Consider the following 23,689-nt stretch of genomic DNA (forward strand, 5'->3'; position numbering starts at 1 on the left):
TTGGGGGCTCCCCATACTTAGAACTAGAGATGAAACGGATAGTTGTTTGGCCGGATACCGGATATCCGGCCAACTGCTAGGCCGGATAGCCGGATATCCGGCGGCCGGATAGTTGGCCCATTGTCTCATTTCATGTCGTGACGAGTTTAGCGCCGCACAAGTGCTTCGAACGCGATCAGTGGGTCTATTAGTAGACTAGACTAGCCACACTTTTCGAAAATCGAATACGTCCGAATAGAATGTCAGATTTTGCCACTTGTCTAGAGGGCAGATCAATTCGGGTGATTTCAGTTGCTATAGTGAGTGTGTGATTGAATAGCGAAAAAATTAGTTTTCTTGCAGCATAATCTAACTGAACTGCATACATCATGTCACCAGACCATCAGTGAAAAAAAGATCGCCTTGTTTATTTGGCAATATTTCTACACTCAGCGGCACGGAATTTGGCCCAAGCCTAAACAACCAGATATGAGGCCAAATAGGTGTTGTATACCTAAGTTTCGTGTGACATGTTAACAGAACATTTGTTTTTGTTAATTTAAGAGGCTAGATTAATAAAAAAATGTTTCTGTTTAACTTTTTTGACTCTAGAAACGCATTTCGTTGTTGGAGCGTAAAGAGTACGGGTAAGTTTAAATTCGATATTAAATGTTGTAAGGGTTTGGCGTTTTGTTTTTTGTTTCTAAATTAATCTTAGGGTTATTCTCGTTTCCATAATTTGAGAATAATGTCCATTACTTCAGCTCAAGTTGCTCAAATAGTGTTGCTTAGAAGTCAAGGGTGTATGCAGCGGGAGATGGCTGAAACTTTGAATTTATAGCGTACAAACTTAAGATACACGTTAAAAAGGCATGACCAGATCGCCTTTTACACAAGAAGACCAAGAAGTGGGGAATTAAGGTGTAAATCAGCGCGCGATGACCCGATTATCGTGCTTGCAATATCAAGAAATCGGGTTCTCACTACGTTTGAGATACGCCAGCGTTTACAAACAACAAGCCTAGTGAATGTCAGTGAGTACACAATAAGAAGAAGGATGGAGAATCATAACCTGCATACTCGAAGACCAGCTCGAGGACCAGAACTTCTCCGATACCTTCGCGAAGTGTGACTTACGTTTTCTAGAGAACATGCAAATTGTACGTTAGACTAATGGAGTAAACTCTTTATGAAAACTGTCTGTTTGCGTAGAAACTCTTCTCCGCACCTTCTCCATACACTTCCACGGCCGTCTGGAGCTCTTAAGGTGACTCTGCAATCATCGATCCATAGAACTTTACTCCATTAGCCTTGCGCCCAATTTGCATGTTCTCTAGAAAACGTAAGTCGCACTTCGCGGAGGTATCGGAGAAGTTCTGGTCCTCGAGCTGGTCTTCGAGTATGCAGGTTATGATCCTCCATCCTTCTTCTTATTGTGTGCTCACTAACATTCACTGAGCTTGCTGTTTGTAAACGCTGGCGTATCTCAAACGTAGTGAGAACCCGATTTCTTGATATTGCAAGCACGATAATCGGGTCATCGCGCGCTGATTTACACCTTAATTCCCCACTTCTTGGTCTTCTTGTGTAAAAGGCGGTATGATCATGCCTTTTTAATGTGTATCTTAAGTTTGTACGCTATAAATTGAAAGTTTCAGCCATCTCCCGCTGTATACGCCCTTGACTTCTAAGCAGCACTATTTGAGCAACTTGAGCTGAAGTAATGGACATTATTCTCAAATTATGGAAACGAGAATAACCCTAAGATTAATTTAAAAACAAAAAACAAAACGCCAAACCCTTACAACATTTAATATCGAATTTAAACTTACCCGTACTCTTTACGCTCCAACAACGAAATGAGTTTCTAGAGTCAAAAAAGTTAAACAGACGCATTTTTTTATTAATCTAGCCTCTTAAATTAACAAAAACAAATGTTCTGTTAACATGTCACACGAAACTTAGGTATACAACACCTATTTGGCCTCATATCTGGTTGTTTAGGCTTGGGCCAAATTCCGTGCCGCTGAGTGTATATTCACAGATGTTTACTATTTATGTATTCGTCATTAGAGTGATTAGCCCAGAAAAAGTAATTAGTTTTTTGAAAGGCCTTAATATGGCTTTTTTGTGTAACTTTTTGAACTTTAAATAAAACCGTCATTATTATAAGCCATTTTATTGATATTTACCTCAAAGATTAATGTATTTCATTTTATTAATAGGAAAATGTCGTAGTTTTTTAATATCCGGTATCCGGCCGGATAGTGAGTTACTATCCGGTATCCGGCCGGATAGTAAATTTAGGCCGGATATCCGGCCTACCGAATAGTTACCGGATATCCGTTTCATCTCTACTTAGAACTGAAACTCAAAAATTTTTTTTTCGTCAAACACATACGTATGGGGTATCTATGGATAGGTCTTCAAAAATGATATCGAGGTTTCTAAAATACTTTTTTTCTAAACCGAATAGTTTGCGTGACAGACGCTTCCAAAGTGGAAAAAAGTTGGTCCCCCCCCCTCTAACTTCTAAAATAATAAAATGAAAAATCTAAAAAAAAACATATGATGTACATTATTTTATCCACGACGAGGAAGCTCTTGGCCTGTATCTCACCTGATGGTAAGTGATGATCAGGCCGAAGGTGGAAGCGAGCTTCACCCGGAAACCTCAACCATGGATGAACAGGCTATCTTACATCTAACTGCCGGAACACAACAATGCTGTTAACATTGTTGTTATGGCGACAGACTTATTAAGTAAGATGGTGGTAGCTAGCCAGACGGACTTAGAACAAATCCTACCACCAACCAAACCGAACAGAAAAATCTGCCCCCACTGGGAATCGAACCCGGGACCGAAAGCAGGTGGTCTTACCACTAGACCACAGATGCGGTTAACAGCTACAGCAGGTTACAGCTATGAATTCCCAACTGTGGTTGGAAAAAAAAATAGTATTCCTCCGCGGCACTCGGCAGCCTTTTCCTCACACCACCGACGAAACCCCGCGCGTACCTATTTTACTTCATCCACCAACCTATACATTTCTTAGATTGCAAACCCTTTGTAATACAGTCCACTTTTCTTCATGTCATCGTTGAAGGAGAGAATACCAATACAACATGTATAGTAGGGAATTTAGTGCAATGATTTGTATGGAGACCCCTCCACTTTGGTATAGAAGGCTCATTTTTGCAACAGTGGTTCTTTGGGTGCTCCTGAGTGGATTTCCGTCGGTAGACATCGGGAGCCCCCCCTGTGGTAGCAGGGGGAGGGGGGGCAAGTTTCCTTCCGCCGCGCTTCACTTTAAGGCCCATATCTTCAAAACTATGTGTATTAGGGCAAGTGTGGTATCATTTTCGGATAATTAAAGAATGGCGAATTCATTTCTAGAACAAACTTTTTGCCTTTTCATATAAAAATATAGAAATATTGAGTAAAATTCACAAAAACCAAAAAGTATTTTTTTAAATAAACGTCATTTACTTTTAAACCACTGGAGATAATCTTATAAAAAAAAATATGACCTGAAAGCTACATTTATCAGGATTATAAAAATATAACATTGTATGGTACTTTTTTCGCAAAAAGTAGGTGAAAAAAATTTTTTCTTCAGGACACAGCGGGCGAATTTTATTGCGCATCGGAAAAAAATATTTATTTTATCCATGAATTCATACTATTTGGTTCATAAGCAAGCAAGGATTATTATTTTAGAATTTATTTAGAGTTGCTGGCACATCAATCTACCATGATTTGTATTTTTTCGTCAATTGATTTTGAACTCTATTTGTGAGACATAAGGTTGAAAATAGCTTAAATACATTTTAATATTGAAAATATCATAAGAAGAAGGCACTAAATTAAGAAATTTAATTTGTCTAAACGTCTTAATGATTATTATTATTTTAATTAACACTTTTATTTCTACATACTATTGTACCAGTGATCTAACGGAAAGGTAAGTGTGAGGAAAATGAGGTTTCACAATCATAGTACGGGAGATATTTTTAGCACAAAGGTTACGGCTGTGACCGTTTTAGTTGTTTTTTTCAGACAGCACCAGCTTCTGCACTACTTCTTGCACTTACATCTCACCATTTCCAGGCAAGCCTCGGCAGCTACGGGCAAACCGGTCCATTTAGGCTCCATCTTGCTATCGACTCTGGTCCACCCCCAACCAGTCGGGTAAAGGGAAGACTCGAGTCGGTTGCTTGCACCTGATCCTATACAAAGCTGCTGCTGCTGTTTGGGTTATCTTATGTAGGGCCTAAGCTAAGCTAGGTCTAAGCGTAGTCCACATCGACCCATTAGGATCTTTATGCTCCATTTTTTTATTCCCTATCATCCAAAAAAATCCTATCCATTAGGTGAATTAAGCGTCTGAGTGAAAGCCTTCTAAGTCTTCTGATGCCGGATATGCTGACCCAAGCAGACCCATCCTTACAGTGTTGATTCATGGACCCCACATGTATTCCACATGCTCGAGAGCTGTCTTCTGTTGTTAGGCCCATTTTGTGGGACATGTGGTTCGTTCCATAATGCCCAGTTTGCGTACCAGTAATTGCTTGGGCTTAGGTACCCTTTATTTCCGCTTAATGAGTTTTCTCCATGACCCTGTGTTTCCCTTTAGGAATGATTTGGAGAGGTTTATCTTATATCGTTGAAGCTTTCACATTCAGCACTGTGCTTCTTGGATGTGGCCATATTATGGCCATGAGGTATGCCGTTAGATAAAGGTAAGTATTAGTTCTGACCCAATAGGTATCGCCTCTGACCCTAGTTTCGCTACACTGTCGGCTCTCCCATTGCATTTGATCCGTGTATGTCCAGGTATCCCATATCAGGGACACTTTCATGCCTTCCGAGTTTGTTCATCTTTAAGATTGCATCTAGAATAATTCTAGACTCAACCTTCACTGAGGCGATGGCTTTTTGTTTGAGTGCTGCCTGGCTGTGGATCAGGATGTAAATATTGCGTTTTTTACACCCCTGTTCTTTAGTGCACACATATTATAGCGTAGAATTCAGCTTGAAACACTGTAGCAAACCTCCTTAAGCGTTCACTATGTTCGAAGTGTTTACAGTAGACGCCCGTTCCCGTTCCCAAGGCCATCTTTGGAGTGGTGGCGTAAGTCCTAAGGCACCCCCTGGTAACCCCCACGATTTTGGGATTACCTACCGATTCCAAGATTGAAAGACAATGACATAGACCGCAGACTTGCTATGCAGATGCGCCAGTGAGTACTAATCTGTGCGACATGTGTCACCCTCTGATGCTTGGCATCCGGGGCGCCCGGATTTTGGTCCTCTTTTCTAGTCGTCCCTTGTTCAAGATCTATCTACTTACTTATTAGATCAATCCAAGGGGTTCGCGTACAGGATTAGTTGCAAGCAACCGACTCAGTCTTCCCTTTACCCGACTGGTTGGGGGTGGACCAGAGCCGATATCAAGATGGAGCCTACATGGACCAGTTTGCCCGTAGCTGCCGAGGCTTGGAAATGGTGAGATGTAAGTGCAAGAAGTAGTGCAGAAGCTGGTGCTGTCTGAAAAAAACAACTAAAACGGTCACAGCCGTAACCTTCGTGCTAAAAATATCTCCCGTACTATGATTGTGAAACCTCATTTTACTCACACTTACCTTTCCGTTAAATCACTGGTACAATAGTATGTAGAAATAAGTGTTAATAAAAATAATAAAAATCATTAAGACGTTTAGACAAATTAAAGTTCTTAATTTAGTGCTTTCTTCTTATGATATTTTCAATATTAAAATGTATTTAAGCTATTTTCAACCTTATGTCTCACACATAGAGTTCAAAATCAATTGACGAAAAAATACAAATTATGGTAGATTGATGTGCCAGCAACTCTAAATAAATTCTAAAATAATAATCCTTGCTTGCTTATGAACCAAATAGTATGAATTCATGGATAAAATAAATATTTTTTTCCGATGCGCAATAAAATTCGCCCGCTGTGTCCTGAAGAAAAAATTTTTTTCACCTACTTTTTGCGAAAAAAGTACCATACAATGTTATATTTTTATAATCCTGATAAATGTAGCTTTCAGGTCATATTTTTTTTATAAGATTATCTCCAGTGGTTTAAAAGTAAATGACGTTTATTTAAAAAAATACTTTTTAGTTTTTGTGAATTTTACTCAATATTTCTATTTTTTTGTATGAAAAGGCAAAAAGTTTGTTCTAGAAATGAATTCGCCATCCTTTAATTATCCGAAAATGATACCACACTTGCCCTAATACACATAGTTTTGAAGATATGGGCCTTAAAGTGAAGCGCGGCGGAAGGAAACTTGCCCCCCCTCCCCCTGCTACCACAGGGGGGGCTCCCGATGTCTACCGACGGAAATCCACTCAGGAGCACCCAAAGAACCACTGTTGCAAAAATGAGCCTTCTATACCAAAGTGGAGGGGTTCTTGCACTAAATTCCCTACTAGTATTAAACTCCAGGTTCACCAGAACTAGATAAGGTCGACTGCCTGAAATCTGAACCTTACGCATGCCGAGCTACTGCCCTGACTTCTGATGCTCTGAGCTACTGAGACGTTAAGGATAATTCCCCGTGTGACAGTCGCATTATGATAGTAGGTGAACCAATTTAGGAGTAGGTACTTTAAGATACATTATTTATTTATGTATTTGTATTGTATCCAGGTAACGTGGTGAACAAGCCTGACCACGGCACGCTGGACTGGGTGAAGATCTGCGAGAAGTCGTCGAAGGTGATCACGTTCATCGACCTAGCGGGCCACGAGCGCTACCTCAAGACTACCGTCTTCGGCATGACGGGCCACGCGCCCGACTTCGGGATGCTTATGGTGAGTCTGATGATTGGAAGAGCGGGATAAATAGGTGCGGTAGAGCAGGACAGACTAGGTGCTAGGAGTAGACTTCAAAAGAAGTGCTGAACAAGTCCAGCCGTGGCACGCTAGACTGGGAGAAGATCTGCGAGAAGTCGTCGAAGGTGATCACGTTCATCGACCTGGCGGGCCACGAGCGCTACCTCAAGACTACCGTCTTCGGCATGACGGGCCACGCGCCCGACTTCGGGATGCTTATGGTGAGTTTGATGACGTGGAATACGTCGTGTGGTAAATAGGTGTTACCTGCTCTGGCAGATTGTGTGTGCTCGAGGTAGATCCTAAAGAGAAGTATATGGTTATATTGCAGTTTTGTGTAAATGAACCGTGCGAGACAACAGCACATTGAGCCAAAAGATCTAACTGATCTGATCTGGCTGTTTGTTATTTTTTAGGCTGTGCCAACAGAAAGCTTTCGCGCATGAGCGCTGAGATGTGTTGTCAATGTGTGTACCATCCTAGATTGCATCTCATTTGGTGTGATTGCAGTCAAATACAGGCTTTGTTTTGCATAAAACATGTGACTGTATCATACCGTCAAACAACCGTTTTATACCGTATCCATTCTCTCGCAGATCGGCGCGAACGCGGGCATAGTGGGCATGACGAAGGAGCACCTGGGACTCGCGCTGGCGCTGTCGGTGCCGGTGTTCGTGGTGGTGACGAAGGTCGACATGTGCCCGCCCAACGTGCTGCAGGACAACCTCAAGCTGCTGGTGCGCGTGCTCAAGTCCTCCGGCTGCCGCAAGGTGCCCGTCATGGTCAAGAACAAGGACGACGTCATCGTCAGCGCCACCAACTTCGTGTCGCAGAGGTCAGTGCGAGCGACGCGGCTCATACTAACTTAACGAAAGTGAAGCAGGACTACCTCAAGCTGCTGGTGCGCGTGCTCAAGTCCTCCGGCTGCCGCAAGGTGCCCGTCATGGTCAAGAACAAGGACGACGTCATCGTCAGCGCCACCAACTTCGTGTCGCAGAGGTCAGTGCGAGCGACGCGGCTCATACTAACTTAACGAAAGTGAAGCAGGACAACCTCAAGCTGCTGGTGCGCGTGCTCAAGTCCTCCGGCTGCCGCAAGGTGCCCGTCATGGTCAAGAACAAGGACGACGTCATCGTCAGCGCCACCAACTTCGTGTCGCAGAGGTCAGTGCGAGCGACGCGGCTCATACGAACTTAACGAAAGTGAAGCAGGACTACCTCAAGCTGCTGGTGCGCGTGCTCAAGTCCTCCGGCTGCCGCAAGGTGCCCGTCATGGTCAAGAACAAGGACGACGTCATCGTCAGCGCCACCAACTTCGTGTCGCAGAGGTCAGTGCGAGCGACGCGGCTCATACTAACTTAACGAAAGTGAAGCAGGACTACCTCAAGCTGCTGGTGCGCGTGCTCAAGTCCTCCGGCTGCCGCAAGGTGCCCGTCATGGTCAAGAACAAGGACGACGTCATCGTCAGCGCCACCAACTTCGTGTCGCAGAGGTCAGTGCGAGCGACGCGGCTCATACTAACTTAACGAAAGTGAAGCAGGACTACCTCAAGCTGCTGGTGCGCGTGCTCAAGTCCTCCGGCTGCCGCAAGGTGCCCGTCATGGTCAAGAACAAGGACGACGTCATCGTCAGCGCCACCAACTTCGTGTCGCAGAGGTCAGTGCGAGCGACGCGGCTCATACTAACTTAACGAAAGTGAAGCAGGACTACCTCAAGCTGCTGGTGCGCGTGCTCAAGTCCTCCGGCTGCCGCAAGGTGCCCGTCATGGTCAAGAACAAGGACGACGTCATCGTCAGCGCCACCAACTTCGTGTCGCAGAGGTCAGTGCGAGCGACGCGGCTCATACTAACTTAACGAAAGTGAAGCAGGACTACCTCAAGCTGCTGGTGCGCGTGCTCAAGTCCTCCGGCTGCCGCAAGGTGCCCGTCATGGTCAAGAACAAGGACGACGTCATCGTCAGCGCCACCAACTTCGTGTCGCAGAGGTCAGTGCGAGCGACGCGGCTCATACTAACTTAACGAAAGTGAAGCAGGACTACCTCAAGCTGCTGGTGCGCGTGCTCAAGTCCTCCGGCTGCCGCAAGGTGCCCGTCATGGTCAAGAACAAGGACGACGTCATCGTCAGCGCCACCAACTTCGTGTCGCAGAGGTCAGTGCGAGCGACGCGGCTCATACTAACTTAACGAAAGTGAAGCAGGACTACCTCAAGCTGCTGGTGCGCGTGCTCAAGTCCTCCGGCTGCCGCAAGGTGCCCGTCATGGTCAAGAACAAGGACGACGTCATCGTCAGCGCCACCAACTTCGTGTCGCAGAGGTCAGTGCGAGCGACGCGGCTCATACTAACTTAACGAAAGTGAAGCAGGACTACCTCAAGCTGCTGGTGCGCGTGCTCAAGTCCTCCGGCTGCCGCAAGGTGCCCGTCATGGTCAAGAACAAGGACGACGTCATCGTCAGCGCCACCAACTTCGTGTCGCAGAGGTCAGTGCGAGCGACGCGGCTCATACTAACTTAACGAAAGTGAAGCAGGACTACCTCAAGCTGCTGGTGCGCGTGCTCAAGTCCTCCGGCTGCCGCAAGGTGCCCGTCATGGTCAAGAACAAGGACGACGTCATCGTCAGCGCCACCAACTTCGTGTCGCAGAGGTCAGTGCGAGCGACGCGGCTCATACTAACTTAACGAAAGTGAAGCAGGACTACCTCAAGCTGCTGGTGCGCGTGCTCAAGTCCTCCGGCTGCCGCAAGGTGCCCGTCATGGTCAAGAACAAGGACGACGTCATCGTCAGCGCCACCAACTTCGTGTCGCAGAGGTCAGTGCGAGCGACGCGGCTCATACTAACTTAACGAAAGTGAAGCAGGACTACCTCAAGCTGCTGGTGCGCGTGCTCAAGTCCTCCGGCTGCCGCAAGGTGCCCGTCATGGTCAAGAACAAGGACGACGTCATCGTCAGCGCCACCAACTTCGTGTCGCAGAGGTCAGTGCGAGCGACGCGGCTCATACTAACTTAACGAAAGTGAAGCAGGACTACCTCAAGCTGCTGGTGCGCGTGCTCAAGTCCTCCGGCTGCCGCAAGGTGCCCGTCATGGTCAAGAACAAGGACGACGTCATCGTCAGCGCCACCAACTTCGTGTCGCAGAGGTCAGTGCGAGCGACGCGGCTCATACTAACTTAACGAAAGTGAAGCAGGACTACCTCAAGCTGCTGGTTCGCGTGCTCAATTTGATACGAATGCATGTTCTTTGTCAGTCGTCGGATCCTAAGCAGCAACGTTCGGTAACTGCTCAGACTGGCAATGCAACGATGCCGCGATGTTCGAAAGACGATAGTGTGATAGATACCCTATGAAGATGGGGGGACCCCCCCATCTTCATCTTGTTAGGTTAAGTTAGTACATACAGTTAAAGTCTGTTCGCCGAGAGTTGATAAATATTACGAAATGTCTTGCAATAGCGACTGTCGCTTAATTATCGCATTCTGTATGGCGGGCGTCGTTTGTCACAACGCGCACTGAGTACCATGGTACGAGCCACGCAGCTGTCGTCAAGCGCCCCGGCCGGCGGGCGGCGGCGGCCACAGCGTGACCACTATTAGTCAGGATTCGAGGATATACAGGGTGTCCCGTAATGTAACGTCAAGCCGGAACTGGGTGTTGAGGCAAGTTGTGCTGGTTATCAGAAAAATATAAAAAAAAATCTATGTGGCATATTTTAAAAATAATAGGCATTTAAAAAAAATCAAAAAATTCTACTCCATGTGACGGTCCTTTTGCTCGTGTTGCCACAAATCTTCACTTTTTCCAAATTTTTTTTTTGTTATGTAACCCTGAATAATGCTTCTCTAAATTGTTATCAAAATTACAAAACCAGCTGCTCCAGCTTGGATGAAAAAAATACATTATTCCCAAAAAAAAATTCAAAATAAAAATTTTGCCTAGTTTAAACTGACTGTACTGAAAAAAAAATTTACTACGCGAGTGTGGCAAGTGACGTCATAATTTGGCGCATTTAGTAAGAATTCCAAAATGGTATAAACACTTGGTAAATTTTTGCTGTAATTGTCGACAATTTTTGGTTTTTTGGAAATAGTCCCGTTTTTAACTTTATCTACCTTGGTAAAAATTATTATTCTAATGTGCCCAAAATTCAAGTTTCTGTGACTGACTACCGTACAGTCAGTCACAGAAACTTTTGTCACCTTGACAGTAATTAGTAGTTGACATACTGTGACAAAAGTCACCCTGCCCCACCTGCTCTGCCTGCATTTGTACTTGGTAACAGGGATAATAAGGATATGAAGTTTCGGTTATGGATACGGTTACGGATATTAGAATAATATTATACCGGTTTCGGTTACGGTCACGGATATGAAATCATTTCAGATTATCCGAAAGTCTCGGATAATTTCGGTTACGGAATTATTAGAATTTCAAAAATGTAGGTATAATACAAATAGCAAGATGCTGCGTGAGCGTGACCCACATAGCTACTTTATGTACCAACTAAGACGACACCTATGTATGATAAAGGTAAAACAGGCTGGCATATTAGATGGTGCCAGCGAATGCCAGACAAGTTGGTAACAAATATTAAGATTTAAGGTACAATTCCAAGACGGGCCGCAGACCGCAAACTGCAAAACTATGAAATCGGCAGCGCGGCATTGCAGCTGTGGCGTGTATACTGCAGATTTCATAGAGTTTTGCAGTTTGGCCTTTATCCGAAACTATCCGTAACTTTTGAATTAGTTTCGGTTACGGTTATGGATATTTTTTTATTTCGGATATCCGATAGTTTCGGTTACGGTTACGGATATCCATAACATCCCTGCTTGGTAAGGTGGCCCTCTCCGTCCCGCTCATACCTTTTAAAATGGCTTCTCCACCTCACTTAAGCCAGAAACTTGAATTTTGGGCACATTAGAATAATATTTTTAACCAAGGTAGATAAAATTAAAAACGGGATTATTTCCAATAAACAAAAATTGTCGACAGTTACAGCAAGATTTTACAAAGTGTTATACCATTTTGGAATCCTTACTAAATGCGCCAAATTATGACGTCACTTGCCACACTCGCGTAGTACAATTTTTTTTCAGTACAGTCAGTTTAAACTAGGCAAAATTTTTATTTTGATATTTTTTTTTGGGAATAATGTATTTTTTTCATCCAAGTTGGAGCAGCTGGTTTTGTAATTTTGATAACAATTTAGAGAAGCATTATTCAGGGTTACATAACAAAAAAAAAAATTGGAAAAAGTGAAGATTTGTGGCAACACGAGTAAAAGGACCGTCACCTGGAGTAGAATTTTTTGATTTTTTTAAAATGCCTATTATTTTTAAAATATGCCACATAGATTTTTTTTTCTATTTTTCTGATAACCAGCACAACTTGCCTCAACACCCAGTTCCGGCTTGACGTTACATTACGGGACACCCTGTATATCAAGGGATATATATCTTGATATATATCGGATATATATCCGATATATATCAAGCCGGTTTTAATGATATATATCAACTTTTAAAATTTGTTACTGTATTTGTACTTTTTGACATAAGATTTTTATTTTTTTAGTTCATTTTGCCGTATTTCAAAGAAATTTTATGTTTTTGCTTTATTTCTCTGATTTTAAGTTTTAAAAACATTAAAAACATGTTTATCTAACACTTATGCAATAGTATTCATGAATAATACAATAAAATAATAGTATGGCTTTCATACAAAATTGATATATATCAAAGTTGATATATATCCGATATATATCATAAATATCCGATATTTTGATATTTATAATAAATATCGGATATTTTCGAACCCTGCTATTAGTAGATTTCTACTTTTTTGGTAGATTTGAGGCAAAGAGAACGATGATTTAGTTAGTAATCCTAAATTCTTTAGAAATTTCCATCGATGTAAACAAACACTTGTGCACACCATTACACTATAATACTCACGTTTTCTTAATATCATACACATTATTTCACAAGCTCATGAAACCAACTTTATTCTCATGATGAAACAAGTATGAAATCTAACATTGAAAACAAAATATTTTAACAAAATATTTGGATAGTGAAAATTTGTGCTTCATGTTAAAATGTCAAATCGACATTTGACGTTTAAATTTAGGTCCTATCTCTGGAAAATCTGTTAGTCATAGACAATATTCAAAGATAATAATCTGTAAATTTTATCGATTTTATTTCAAGTATTCAATTATTTCAATTACCAATTACTTTGATAATATTAATTTAAAGCAAAATATAAACGAGGTTATATTCAACAATGTATTTTTTCTTCATTGAATGCAACAACACACTTTGCGAAGAAGTCTTTGAATTCAGCTTTATTATACAGACGAGTGTCACATAAAAAAGGCCTTTCTACCACTTTTCGACTGGTTTACGATTTTATTGTGCACTTTGTCTAGACCCACAGTATAATTTAATTAAATTATATTTCCTAAACAAATAAAAAAGGGAAAATTAAATTTTCTTTGATTAAGAAGATCCTATTTTGACGATCACATTACTGATCTCAATATCAATCAGAAGAGGGATTGATCTTAATAATTATACAAACGATCTTTAAAAATCTAATAATCGTCTGAAGCAGTCCGTAAATGACATTTACAGAATTGCGAATTAACAAGAGATTTTGTCGCATCACTAGTAGATCAACTGACATAGACTAAAAATTCGTCAATGTCAGTTGGCCATATTTGTTTACATTTAGGGAAATTTCTAAAGAACTAAGGTATAGTGCGAAATCGTTTAGTAGATTTTGGTAGATAATTGGTATTTTTAGAACATTCTTATAAATGGTAGTCCAAAATAAAGGCCAGTCCAAATAATCTACCAACTTTTTCATTATATCGACAAAAATAATTAGCGGGCTGCAATTTATAATGAGTTTAGGACCTCTGATATTTTTTTTTATCAACTCTCGGCGAACAGACTTTAAGACTTTAAGTTAGGTTAAGTTAGTAGTTACATCATATGTAACCTTGTTGGTGATCTAAAATAAACAACCAGTAATTTTCTTTTGTTTTTTTATTGCACAAAACTTGTCGTTCGCAGGCTATGCCCGATCTTCCAAGTGTCTAACGTGACGGGCGAGAACCTGGAACTTTTAACGATGTTCCTGAACCTGCTGAAGACGCGGATGCCGGCGCACGACGACAAGCCCGCCGAGTTCCAGATCGACGACACCTACTCCGTGCCGGTAACTACTTAATTTAACTATTTTTTTTTTATCCACTACGAGGAAGCTCATGGCCCTGATGGTAAGTGACGATCAGGCCGAAGGTGTAAGCGAGCTTCTCCCGGAATCCTCAACCACGGAGGAACTGGCTATCTTACCTCTGACTGCCGGAACACAACAATGCTGTTAACATTGTTGTTATGGCGACAGACTTAGGTAAGATGGTGGTAGCTAGCCAGGCGGACTTAGAACAAGCCCTACCACCAACCAAACCGAACAGAAAAATCTGCCCCCACTAGGAATCGAACCCGGGACCTCTGCGTCTGAAGCAGGTGGTCTTACCACTAGACCACAGAGGCGGTCTTCCTATTTTCTTCTGATCAATAACATTACTCTGATTTGAATTTTGCCCTTACCGGCTGTCAAGCTGTAAGTAGCTCTTGACTGCGCTTTGGTGGGTGGTAAAAATGATGCTGGCTTTAAGCGTAAAATACACTTGCAAAATTTACTGGTTTATCAATATTTTCGAAGCTCAGTGGTCAGATTAGTTAGCTCAGTGGTCAGATTAGGTAGCTCAGTGGTCAGATTAGGTAGTTCAGTGGTCTGATAGGGTAGGTCAGTGGTCAGATTGGGTAGCGCAATGGTCAGATTGGATAGCCCAGTGGCCAGATTAGGTAGCTCATTGGTCAAATACTCCTTTTAAGTTCCACCTCCTGAGACCATCTGATTAATTTCTTTTGCAAGTACAAATCTCAATTTAAGTCATTACTCGACGCTCGACTATTGTGGTGAGCCTACTCGTGACAAGCATTTTTAGCTTAGTACGAGGGGCTAACGGGACTATTTGTAATTTGTGCAATACAAATTACTAACAATCTTTACAAAAAAAAATTAAACTTAATCTGAACGACTTCATAACTGTAAAATTAAATTATCAAGGATCTTTTAATATCAAGTTTTGTTTATGTCTACAGGGTGTGGGTACAGTGGTATCAGGCACGACACTAGCGGGCGTGATCCGGTTGAACGACACGCTACTGCTGGGTCCGGACCCGCTGGGCCGCTTCCAGCCGATCACCGTCAAGAGCATCCACCGCAAACGCATGGCCGTGCCCGAGGTGCGCGGCGGACAGACGGCTAGCTTCGCGCTCAAGAAGGCAAGTCACAGTATATTACTCCTACATTTATGTAGCGTAAACGAACTAAAGTCGCTGACATAGCCCGACGGATTAGCCTATGCGCAGACCATCGATTTTTCGTCGGCCGATAGTTTAGTCGGGCGGTTGATCAGTATGGGCATGTATGGAAGTGCGCACATTACACCGATTTGATTTGGCCGATTCTTCATAGAAATTAAAATCGGGCCCAACTATCGGCCAACTAAAAATCGATGGTCTTCGCCTAGGCTTAGCAAGCTGAAGTGGCAATGGGCAGGGCACATAGTACGCAGAACTGACGGCCGTTGGGGCAACAAATTTCTCGAGTGGAGGCCGCGTACCGGAAAACGCAGCGTGGGACGTCCACCCACAAGGTGGACCGACGACATCATAAAGGTAGCAGGAAGGCGCTGGACGCAGGTCGCTACCAACCGGGGAACATGGAAAGCATTGGGGGAGGCCTATGTTCAGCAGTGGACGTCTTATGGCTGAGATGATGATGATTTATGTGGCAGTCGGCAGAACACATAGCTATGGAGCCACCTACGTCATACGTCATGCGCCGCGCATCGGAGCTGACGGACGCAAGCGGCGGCCGCAACATTTACATGCGCCGGCGATCGGTGACGTCACATGCGCAAGAGCAGCATCGTGACTGATCCGCATGAGTTCCAGGTGCGCACTGAAGGAAACTATGAGTAGTTACAGCGCGAACTCGCAATCATCGAGTGGCGGTCATATAGCGGAAGACATAGTGTAGGTAGACCGACGAGTCTGGTTGAAGTCGGATAAAGCGCAGCGCGGTAGCCGTCGTTGCGGAAATTATTGGAGAAGGAGCCTTTCATTCATCAGTGGATGTCTTTCGGCGTTAAGTCAGCATATACGTTGTTCTCCGCTCAATAAAGCGTTAAAAAATCAGTTCAATAACACTATGGCCCATTACACACGGTGAAACGAAACTGCAACTTCTAGTTACTTTTGAGTTGCATCTAAGTTTCTGCTATAGCGTCCGTTGAGAGACCACATATGACGCGACCAGTTTGAAACCGGTTTGAACTGGTCAAACTGGTCGCGTCATGTGTGGTCTCTCAACGCTATGGCAGAAACTTAGATGCAACTCAAAAATAACTAGAAATTGCAGTTTCGTTGCAATTGCGTTTCACCGTGTGTTCTGGGCCTATCTCCTAACTAAAACGTGTTGTGTAATGAAGTCTCTGGTTGCAGATAAAGCGGTCGCAGATCCGTAAAGGCATGGTGATGGTGTCGCCGGCGCTGAACCCGCAGGCGTGCTGGCAGTTCGAGGGCGAGATCCTCGTGCTGCATCACCCCACCACCATCTCCTCGCGCTACCAGGCCATGGGTGAGTGCGCCCATAAAATAGACAGTTTGACACCATACCCCAATAATTCGAAACCACAACTTTTTTTAAAAGACCCTTCGTTCTGGTCTTAAAAACTTAATTGATTTTAAATTACTTGTAAATTACGATTTTTGGTCGCATTGTAATTGAAAAAAGTAGTTTAATTGAGTTGACAAAATAGTGACGTCACTTGCCTGTAGTGCGATACAAAATCTATGGGAGAGTTTCGTTTTGACAGTTTTAAAAAGTACGTCAATTGATTGGTGGTGTCAACCTATTAGACCCGGTTTCCACCAAGGCGGAGCGAAGCCCAGAAGTGTTTTGAATAACCAATCAGATTTAATTATTCAGGAAACCAGGAAATCTTATTGGTTATTCAAAACACTTTCTCCGCTCCGCCTTGGCTGGAAAAGCTTGGTTGGTATTGCTCGTAGTCCTACTGCATACCTGGCATTGCCATCTTAAAAAAACATTTATTTTACGCTGATTTATTGATAAAGCTGCTGAATGTATTAAATACAACTTTTGATTGGACACACTGGCCTCAGATAAATCTGGTAAAGAAATTCGCCAGTAATTTTAGCTAACGTAAATGTCAGGTCTTTGATTGATTTGCTTGCCCACACAAGCAAAATAATTGATGACGCTGTAGTATGTGCGTCACTACGCACACACTCACATCCCTTACATAGTATATAAGGCAATGCACGTCAATAAACGCACGAACACACTCACATCCCTTAAATAGTATATAAGGTTATGCACTCCTAATAAATGAGCTCTTAATACGCAGTCAGTCTACTTATTCAATCGTCCCAACGCCCAACGTTGCATGGCGACCCTGCCAGTGCTGCTCACGCAGCATTGCGCAGATGGTTTAGTAGAAAATATTAAAATTAATTAAAATAATGTTGAAAATGTAGTGAAAAGTGGACTCGTAAAAATGGACTAAAATTGGACTTAATTAATAAATCTTCAATAAAATTATCGAACTAAAAATAAATGCGTACGTGAAATAGAAATAACAGTGCCAAAAATCAAGAATTTCCTGATCCTGATCAAGATGCAAGAAAACGGACCGAATTGGATAAGCTGGGCGCCGGGCGATGATGGAGTCAGATGAGGTAACAACAGTGTGCTGGGAGCCGGGCGATGATGGAGCCAGATGAGGTTGACAGCAGTTAGCAGGGTGCCGGGAGTGTTCGAGTCGGAAGTGGTCGCAGCCGGGAGAACCCTACATCATGATAAGTCCCCGTGCAGAGGTCCCCATATGCCCCATGAAGAAAAGTCCTCTTGTCCTCTTAAAAATTAGGTCGTCGTTCTACGGTAAAATATATTTTTTTCATTAATTATGATTATCATTTAAATTTTGGAGAATAATTTAATTTTTGAAATGTTAATTTATTGGTTTAATTTGAGATATGATTTTTTTTTTAATAATTTCGTAACGTTTTTTTTAAAGAAAATTATTTTTGTGAGAATATTTTTTATAGAAATATTGAATGTACTAGTTTACTTAATTTTAATTTACAAAATTGCAATTTTATATACTTAAAGGAATAAATAATAGAATTCGATATTTTTATTGAAGATGTGACACATATTAATATTTGATTTTATGTTAGAAATTTAAATTTAAAATAACGTTGTTGACGACTTATTTAGTAAATTTTATTGATAACATATTGCTACTGAATATGAAAATACTGAATATTATTAAATAATAATTTGCATAATATTTTATTTTGTGAAGTTATTTTTTTTTATTAACATTTTTAAAATTTATGAATAATATGTAATTTTATACCAGTGATATTTTACAGTTTCATTTTGTTAAATTTTATTTGTTTAGGATTTATTTAAGTATATTACTTCGATGTTACAATTCGCATTTTAAAATATTTGATTTTGTAAAAGTAGGTCAATAATTTTGTTACTCAGTCATGTCATTGCACTCAACGCATACGACTTATTGCAAATCAGCAAAACGTGATTTAGCATCAGACACGTTATGATGACATGTATGTAGGTATTTTCTAGCGTATCGACACAATACTTCGCTGTAATTAAGATCTTTACATTTTAAACAATAATTGTATTTGGTATGCAAGTAAATATTTTAAATCAGTGTCATATTTGTAGACTTTTAAGACCACCAAGATCACATTTCTAAATATGGAACTTTAACAAAATCATTAATTAGGATTATTGATTGGATTTAACTTTGAAGTACATAAAATAATCTTTTGACATTTTTTTTTCCACGGTCAAGTAATGTAATATTTATGATATGACGAAATAATGTAAAGTAAACCATTGAAAACGCAATACTTATAATTTGATTGCTATATTGAAAAATATTTTGCAGTGTAGGTAAAATATCACTTGGCTAATTACTCGATTGCTTAATTTATTTGGGTCAACACACAATAGATATTGCACAATGATTAACTGTAATTGAAAGTTTTTGACTATGAACGTAAATTATTTTACACAAATTCTATTTGTTTTGATTTAACTATGATTTTATTACAGTACCTATATTCAGTACTTATGTAACTTTAGAAATTATTTACAAAAATTACTTTGAAATTGTGAACATGAAAAATATGATTACACAGATAAGACAATAATAGGAATAATTTTGATTTTATGACAGAATATAATTTATACATTGTATAAGTAAAGAAAATTATAAGGAGGAATATTGTGAGTTAGAAAACTGTAGGCATAGGAATGTACGTTAATGTTATTAAATGACGAAGGCTATGAGATAAAGGTTTGTTGTAATAAGGCAGGTTTTGGTTTGTAATTCAGATAGGCAAAGTTAAAATAGTTTGATATTGTTTGTAAAGATGAGCTAAAAGTTAGGCATGCATTAATTACACAGGATACTTTTGATTATTTTGGACTGATCACCCAAAAGTTTTAAGATATTCTTGTGCATTGATTGCGTAGGTTTGTGAGATTGTAAAGTATTTTGTTAGATATTGAATGAATATTGAAATATTATATGAATATTATGTAAACATGGTACTAAAATAAATAATATTAAGGGGAATTATCCTTCGTTCGATCATGGTGCATACTAGATATCTCTGTGAGAATAGTTGGAGACATTAATAAGTCTTAAAATTATCCCTTAATTTAAATGATTATTATAAATAAATAAATATTATTATAAAGTGTGCGCACATTTTATAAAAGTACCATGATGATGTGATAAAATGAATTAAGTCGACTATAAATAAATAAATAATGATTTGTAAATGTAGTAGATACTAACTATAATTAAAAAACATGAGGGTGGCCACCTCATAAGAATTGATGATGTATCTCGGATATGGAAACTTTAATGGATATGACTTGGGTACTAGTACGAAATACTTTGATGTGACTTTATTATGAATGAATACTATTTTTTTAATATGAATGAATATTACATAAAAATAATATTGTTGAAACATTTTAAATAGTCGTCAACAACACGTTTAGATAAGTTATTTTTATTTTTATTTTTAATATTATTAAATTGTTATGGATATTTGACACCACTAATTTTGAAGAATGAATTCGAACAATAAATTGTGTGCGAGATGGAAGGTTATGGATTTCGGGACAATCCCGCGTCCATAAGCAATGTGTCACGCTAAAAGACCCTAAACGTTTATTAGCGCTCCTGCACACGACGCCGCTACCGCGCCATAGCCGCGCCGTCGCCGCGCCTTTGCACTGTTTATACGCGCCGCGTGAACACCGCTGCCGCGCCGCCGCCGCGAAATTATGCTTTGATGGCGCGGTGGCGGCGCGGCGGCGGTTTTACTCGGTGCGTATGACAAGTGTAGCGGCGCGGCGGCGGCGTCGTGTGCAGGAGCCCTTAGTTTAATGGTGTTAACATCAATTTCTGGTTGCAGTGCACTGCGGCAGCATCCGGCAGACGGCGTCGATCCTGTCGATGTCGCGCGACTGCCTGCGCACGGGCGACAAGGCGCTGGTCCGCTTCCGCTTCATCAAGCACCCCGAGTACCTCAGGCGAGGGCAGCGCATGGTACGTGTGGTACATGACGTGACATGTGACGTGTGGATGTGGATAGGGCAAGCATCCGGCAGACGGCGTCGATCCTGTCGATGTCGCGCGACTGCCTGCGCACGGGCGACAAGGCGCTGGTCCGCTTCCGCTTCATCAAGCACCCCGAGTACCTCAGGCGAGGGCAGCGCATGGTACGTGTGGTACATGACACGTGACATGTGACGTGTGGATGTGGATAGGGCAAGCATCCATATTATTACAATTTACAGCCCGGTCGAGTTAACTGTGCACCTGGCAGCCGTGACGTCATATCGACGCTCTGGTACGGACGGGGTATGCGGGTAAGTGAGAGGCAGTAACTCGATCGGTTTGTATATGATTCGTGATGTGTGGATGCAGATAGAGCATTTACAGGGTTCAGCTGGCTGCCAATCACGATGTAATCTTATCGTTGATTTTAAACGATAATAATTACGTTATTTAATTCGTCTAAAATCGATAAAATGATATCGCACGTCCTAGGTTCTTAGCTGGACGACATTTATGTACAAATTGTTGTATTTCATAAGTTATGAGTAATTGTTACGTCTAATGTGATGTTGTGTACCTACTTGCTAGAACAACTCACTAAATATCCCTATATTTAGAGATGTTATTTCAGTTATTGGAACGGTGTCAAGGAGACAAATAACATAAGAATACACTATTTGCTGAAAATGTTTGTTTAACACAAGGCCTTCTTATTGTGCTGAATAAATATTGATTTTGTGTTGTTGGCAGGCGTTTTGTTTAACACAACGCACCGTTTTTATGCTGAATAAATCATCGTTCATCGTTTCAGCCGAAAGACGTCCACTGCTGGACAAAGGCCTCCCCCAAGGATTTCCACGAAGACCGATCCTGCGCCGCTCGCATCCAGGCACCACCAGATCGTCGGTCCGCTGTAAATACCGCTGAATAAATATTGAATGTATATTATGTCGTTGGCAGGTGTTCCGCGAAGGTCGCACGAAGGCGGTGGGCAACGTGCTGCGGCCCGAGCCGCACGCCAGCAAGCCGCCGCCGCGCCGCGCCAACCACGCGCCCGCGCCGGCGCTCGACACGGTAACTATCACTTTGAAAAGCGTTCAAACATTCATTTGTTCCCGGAGACGAGGACAAATAGTTCGCGACAGTCAGTGGCCAAAAAGTTGGTAAAACAACCTTACCTATTCCACTTTTTGGCTACTTACTTCAGGTGTTTTAATTGCTTACTTTGGGGCTAGGTAGCGCTGTGTGAACTGTGAAATTGTCCAAAGATATTTATTATTATTATTTGACGCTGACTGTACAGTAATGATGTTACAATAGAAAGATGAGCATCTTAATTCAGTGAATTTTTGCATCTTATTTTATGCACAAATAAATAACCGTTGTTTATACGCTTAATAATTCGACCAAATGATATCAAGGAGAACTAAGGTCAGTTAAGTTGATTACATTGAATTACTATCGTAGTAATACAGCTTTGAATATTTTACTTTGTCACAATAACCTCGTAAGACCGTCGGTCCCTTTAAAAGAACCAAATTCTCAGTCGTTCCGTCCTGATCCTGAACATTTCAAAATCAATCTAGTAGGTATGACCGAAGTTCCTTTCTAGTTACCCAAAACGTCATCATCGAATTTTGTTGAAATTTGCTGCTGCTGTTCTTTAGTTTACGATCTCAGCAAGAACATCTCGAACTCATAGACCCTTATCAACCCTGCAGCAAGAGAGCGACGTGACGGCGGCAGACTCGCCGTTCGAGGTGGCTAACGACAAGCGCTCGCGGCGCCCGCGCAAGCGCCACGACAAGCCGCCCGACCAGCCCGCAGCGCCACGCGTCTGAAGTCCGCTCGCCGAACACGACGCCTCACCAGTGCAGGGGACTTCTCACTTTACACCACCATATCAACCCTAAACATTACAGCAAATTATATGATTCAATAAAGTTTGACTTGCCGCCTGCATTCCGCCTAAGGACTTTCCAACAAACTTTTCGTGTTTACTTTCTATGGGTGAGCCATAAATGCGTCTTTTGCGTATAGTGTTGTGTCGTGAGGCGTCGTCGCTAACAGTGTCACTGACTCGTATCAAGTTTCTCGATGTCTCCTTCGGAAGTACATGCAACTAGATATAGGTACAAATCTTACCTAGATCAACTAGAAGGTTCCATAGCGTGGCTAGATTTCTCGAAATCGAGGTTCCGACTGGAAATATCTGGGGTATAGCACACTGGTACAGGTTTTTACAGTCATTATGTAATCCATTACATGCATAAATTGAAGAGAACTCCATATTTTAATAGGAATATTAATGTCTAAATTTTTATACTTTCATGCACTTTACTAAAAATGTCTCCATCTGTAATAAATAAGCCTATCTTTAAGAAGTAATAGTTCCAGTATTTGCTCTTGGTCATTTAATATAGTACCTTTTAATTCAATTATGAATAACACAATATAGAAGATATTCATACATACTATTCAAGATTTGCTCATTCTAAATAAAAATGGTTTACTTTTGATTTTTGTATGCTTACTTTTGAATGTAGTAAAATGGTTGCAAAGTTCTAGTTGTGGTGATAAAGGCAATAAATATTTTTATACATGAACCAAAAATAGAAGAAAATTAAGGCAAAAAATAATATTGATGTGCAAAAATAACAAAAACAGAACTTTTTATTCATAGTTGATTGGCTTGTGATGGATATTTTGTTTAGAAATACAACCTTATTTTTGGAAAGTAATGGTTTTATTTATGTTATTATTAATATTTTTTGTTTTTCAAAATTATTATAATTAATATTAATACATGGATATTTTTTGTTTTTCAAAATTTGATTTTGATTGAAGATGACCTAACTGAAAATAGTCTCATTTTATAAAAAGCTAATGTATGACTACTACAAGCACATTGTTAGTGAGGCTAGCTGCTATTCATATCATACAGTATTTGATTATTTACAATACAATTAGAATGTGATTTTTTCTAGTTTAAGTAAGAGGATATTTTTATTGATTTGTTCAAGAGTGACAAAAAATTAAACTAGCTCGAATTATTGCTGACTTCTTATTTA

At 41.2% G+C, this 23,689-nt stretch overlaps 1 protein-coding gene across 1 annotated transcript in view; it reads left to right on the forward strand.

Annotated features, from left to right (window-relative positions):
* The window catches only part of LOC135071653 (GTP-binding protein 1-like), a 28,956-nt gene extending 5,285 nt beyond the window's left edge, over positions 1-23,671 (forward strand). The window contains exons 6-13 of the mRNA XM_063965418.1: positions 6,663-6,826; positions 7,444-7,682; positions 13,918-14,062; positions 15,016-15,198; positions 16,423-16,558; positions 20,473-20,606; positions 21,579-21,692; positions 22,340-23,671. Coding sequence (XP_063821488.1) covers positions 6,663-6,826; positions 7,444-7,682; positions 13,918-14,062; positions 15,016-15,198; positions 16,423-16,558; positions 20,473-20,606; positions 21,579-21,692; positions 22,340-22,459 — 1,235 coding nt within the window. The 3' untranslated portion in view covers positions 22,460-23,671. The remainder of the gene's footprint in view (positions 1-6,662; positions 6,827-7,443; positions 7,683-13,917; positions 14,063-15,015; positions 15,199-16,422; positions 16,559-20,472; positions 20,607-21,578; positions 21,693-22,339) is intronic.
* The last annotated feature ends 18 nt before the right edge of the window (positions 23,672-23,689 follow it).

Source organism: Ostrinia nubilalis, chromosome 5, assembly GCF_963855985.1.
Source record: "Ostrinia nubilalis chromosome 5, ilOstNubi1.1, whole genome shotgun sequence".
Classification (NCBI taxonomy): domain Eukaryota; kingdom Metazoa; phylum Arthropoda; class Insecta; order Lepidoptera; family Crambidae; genus Ostrinia; species Ostrinia nubilalis.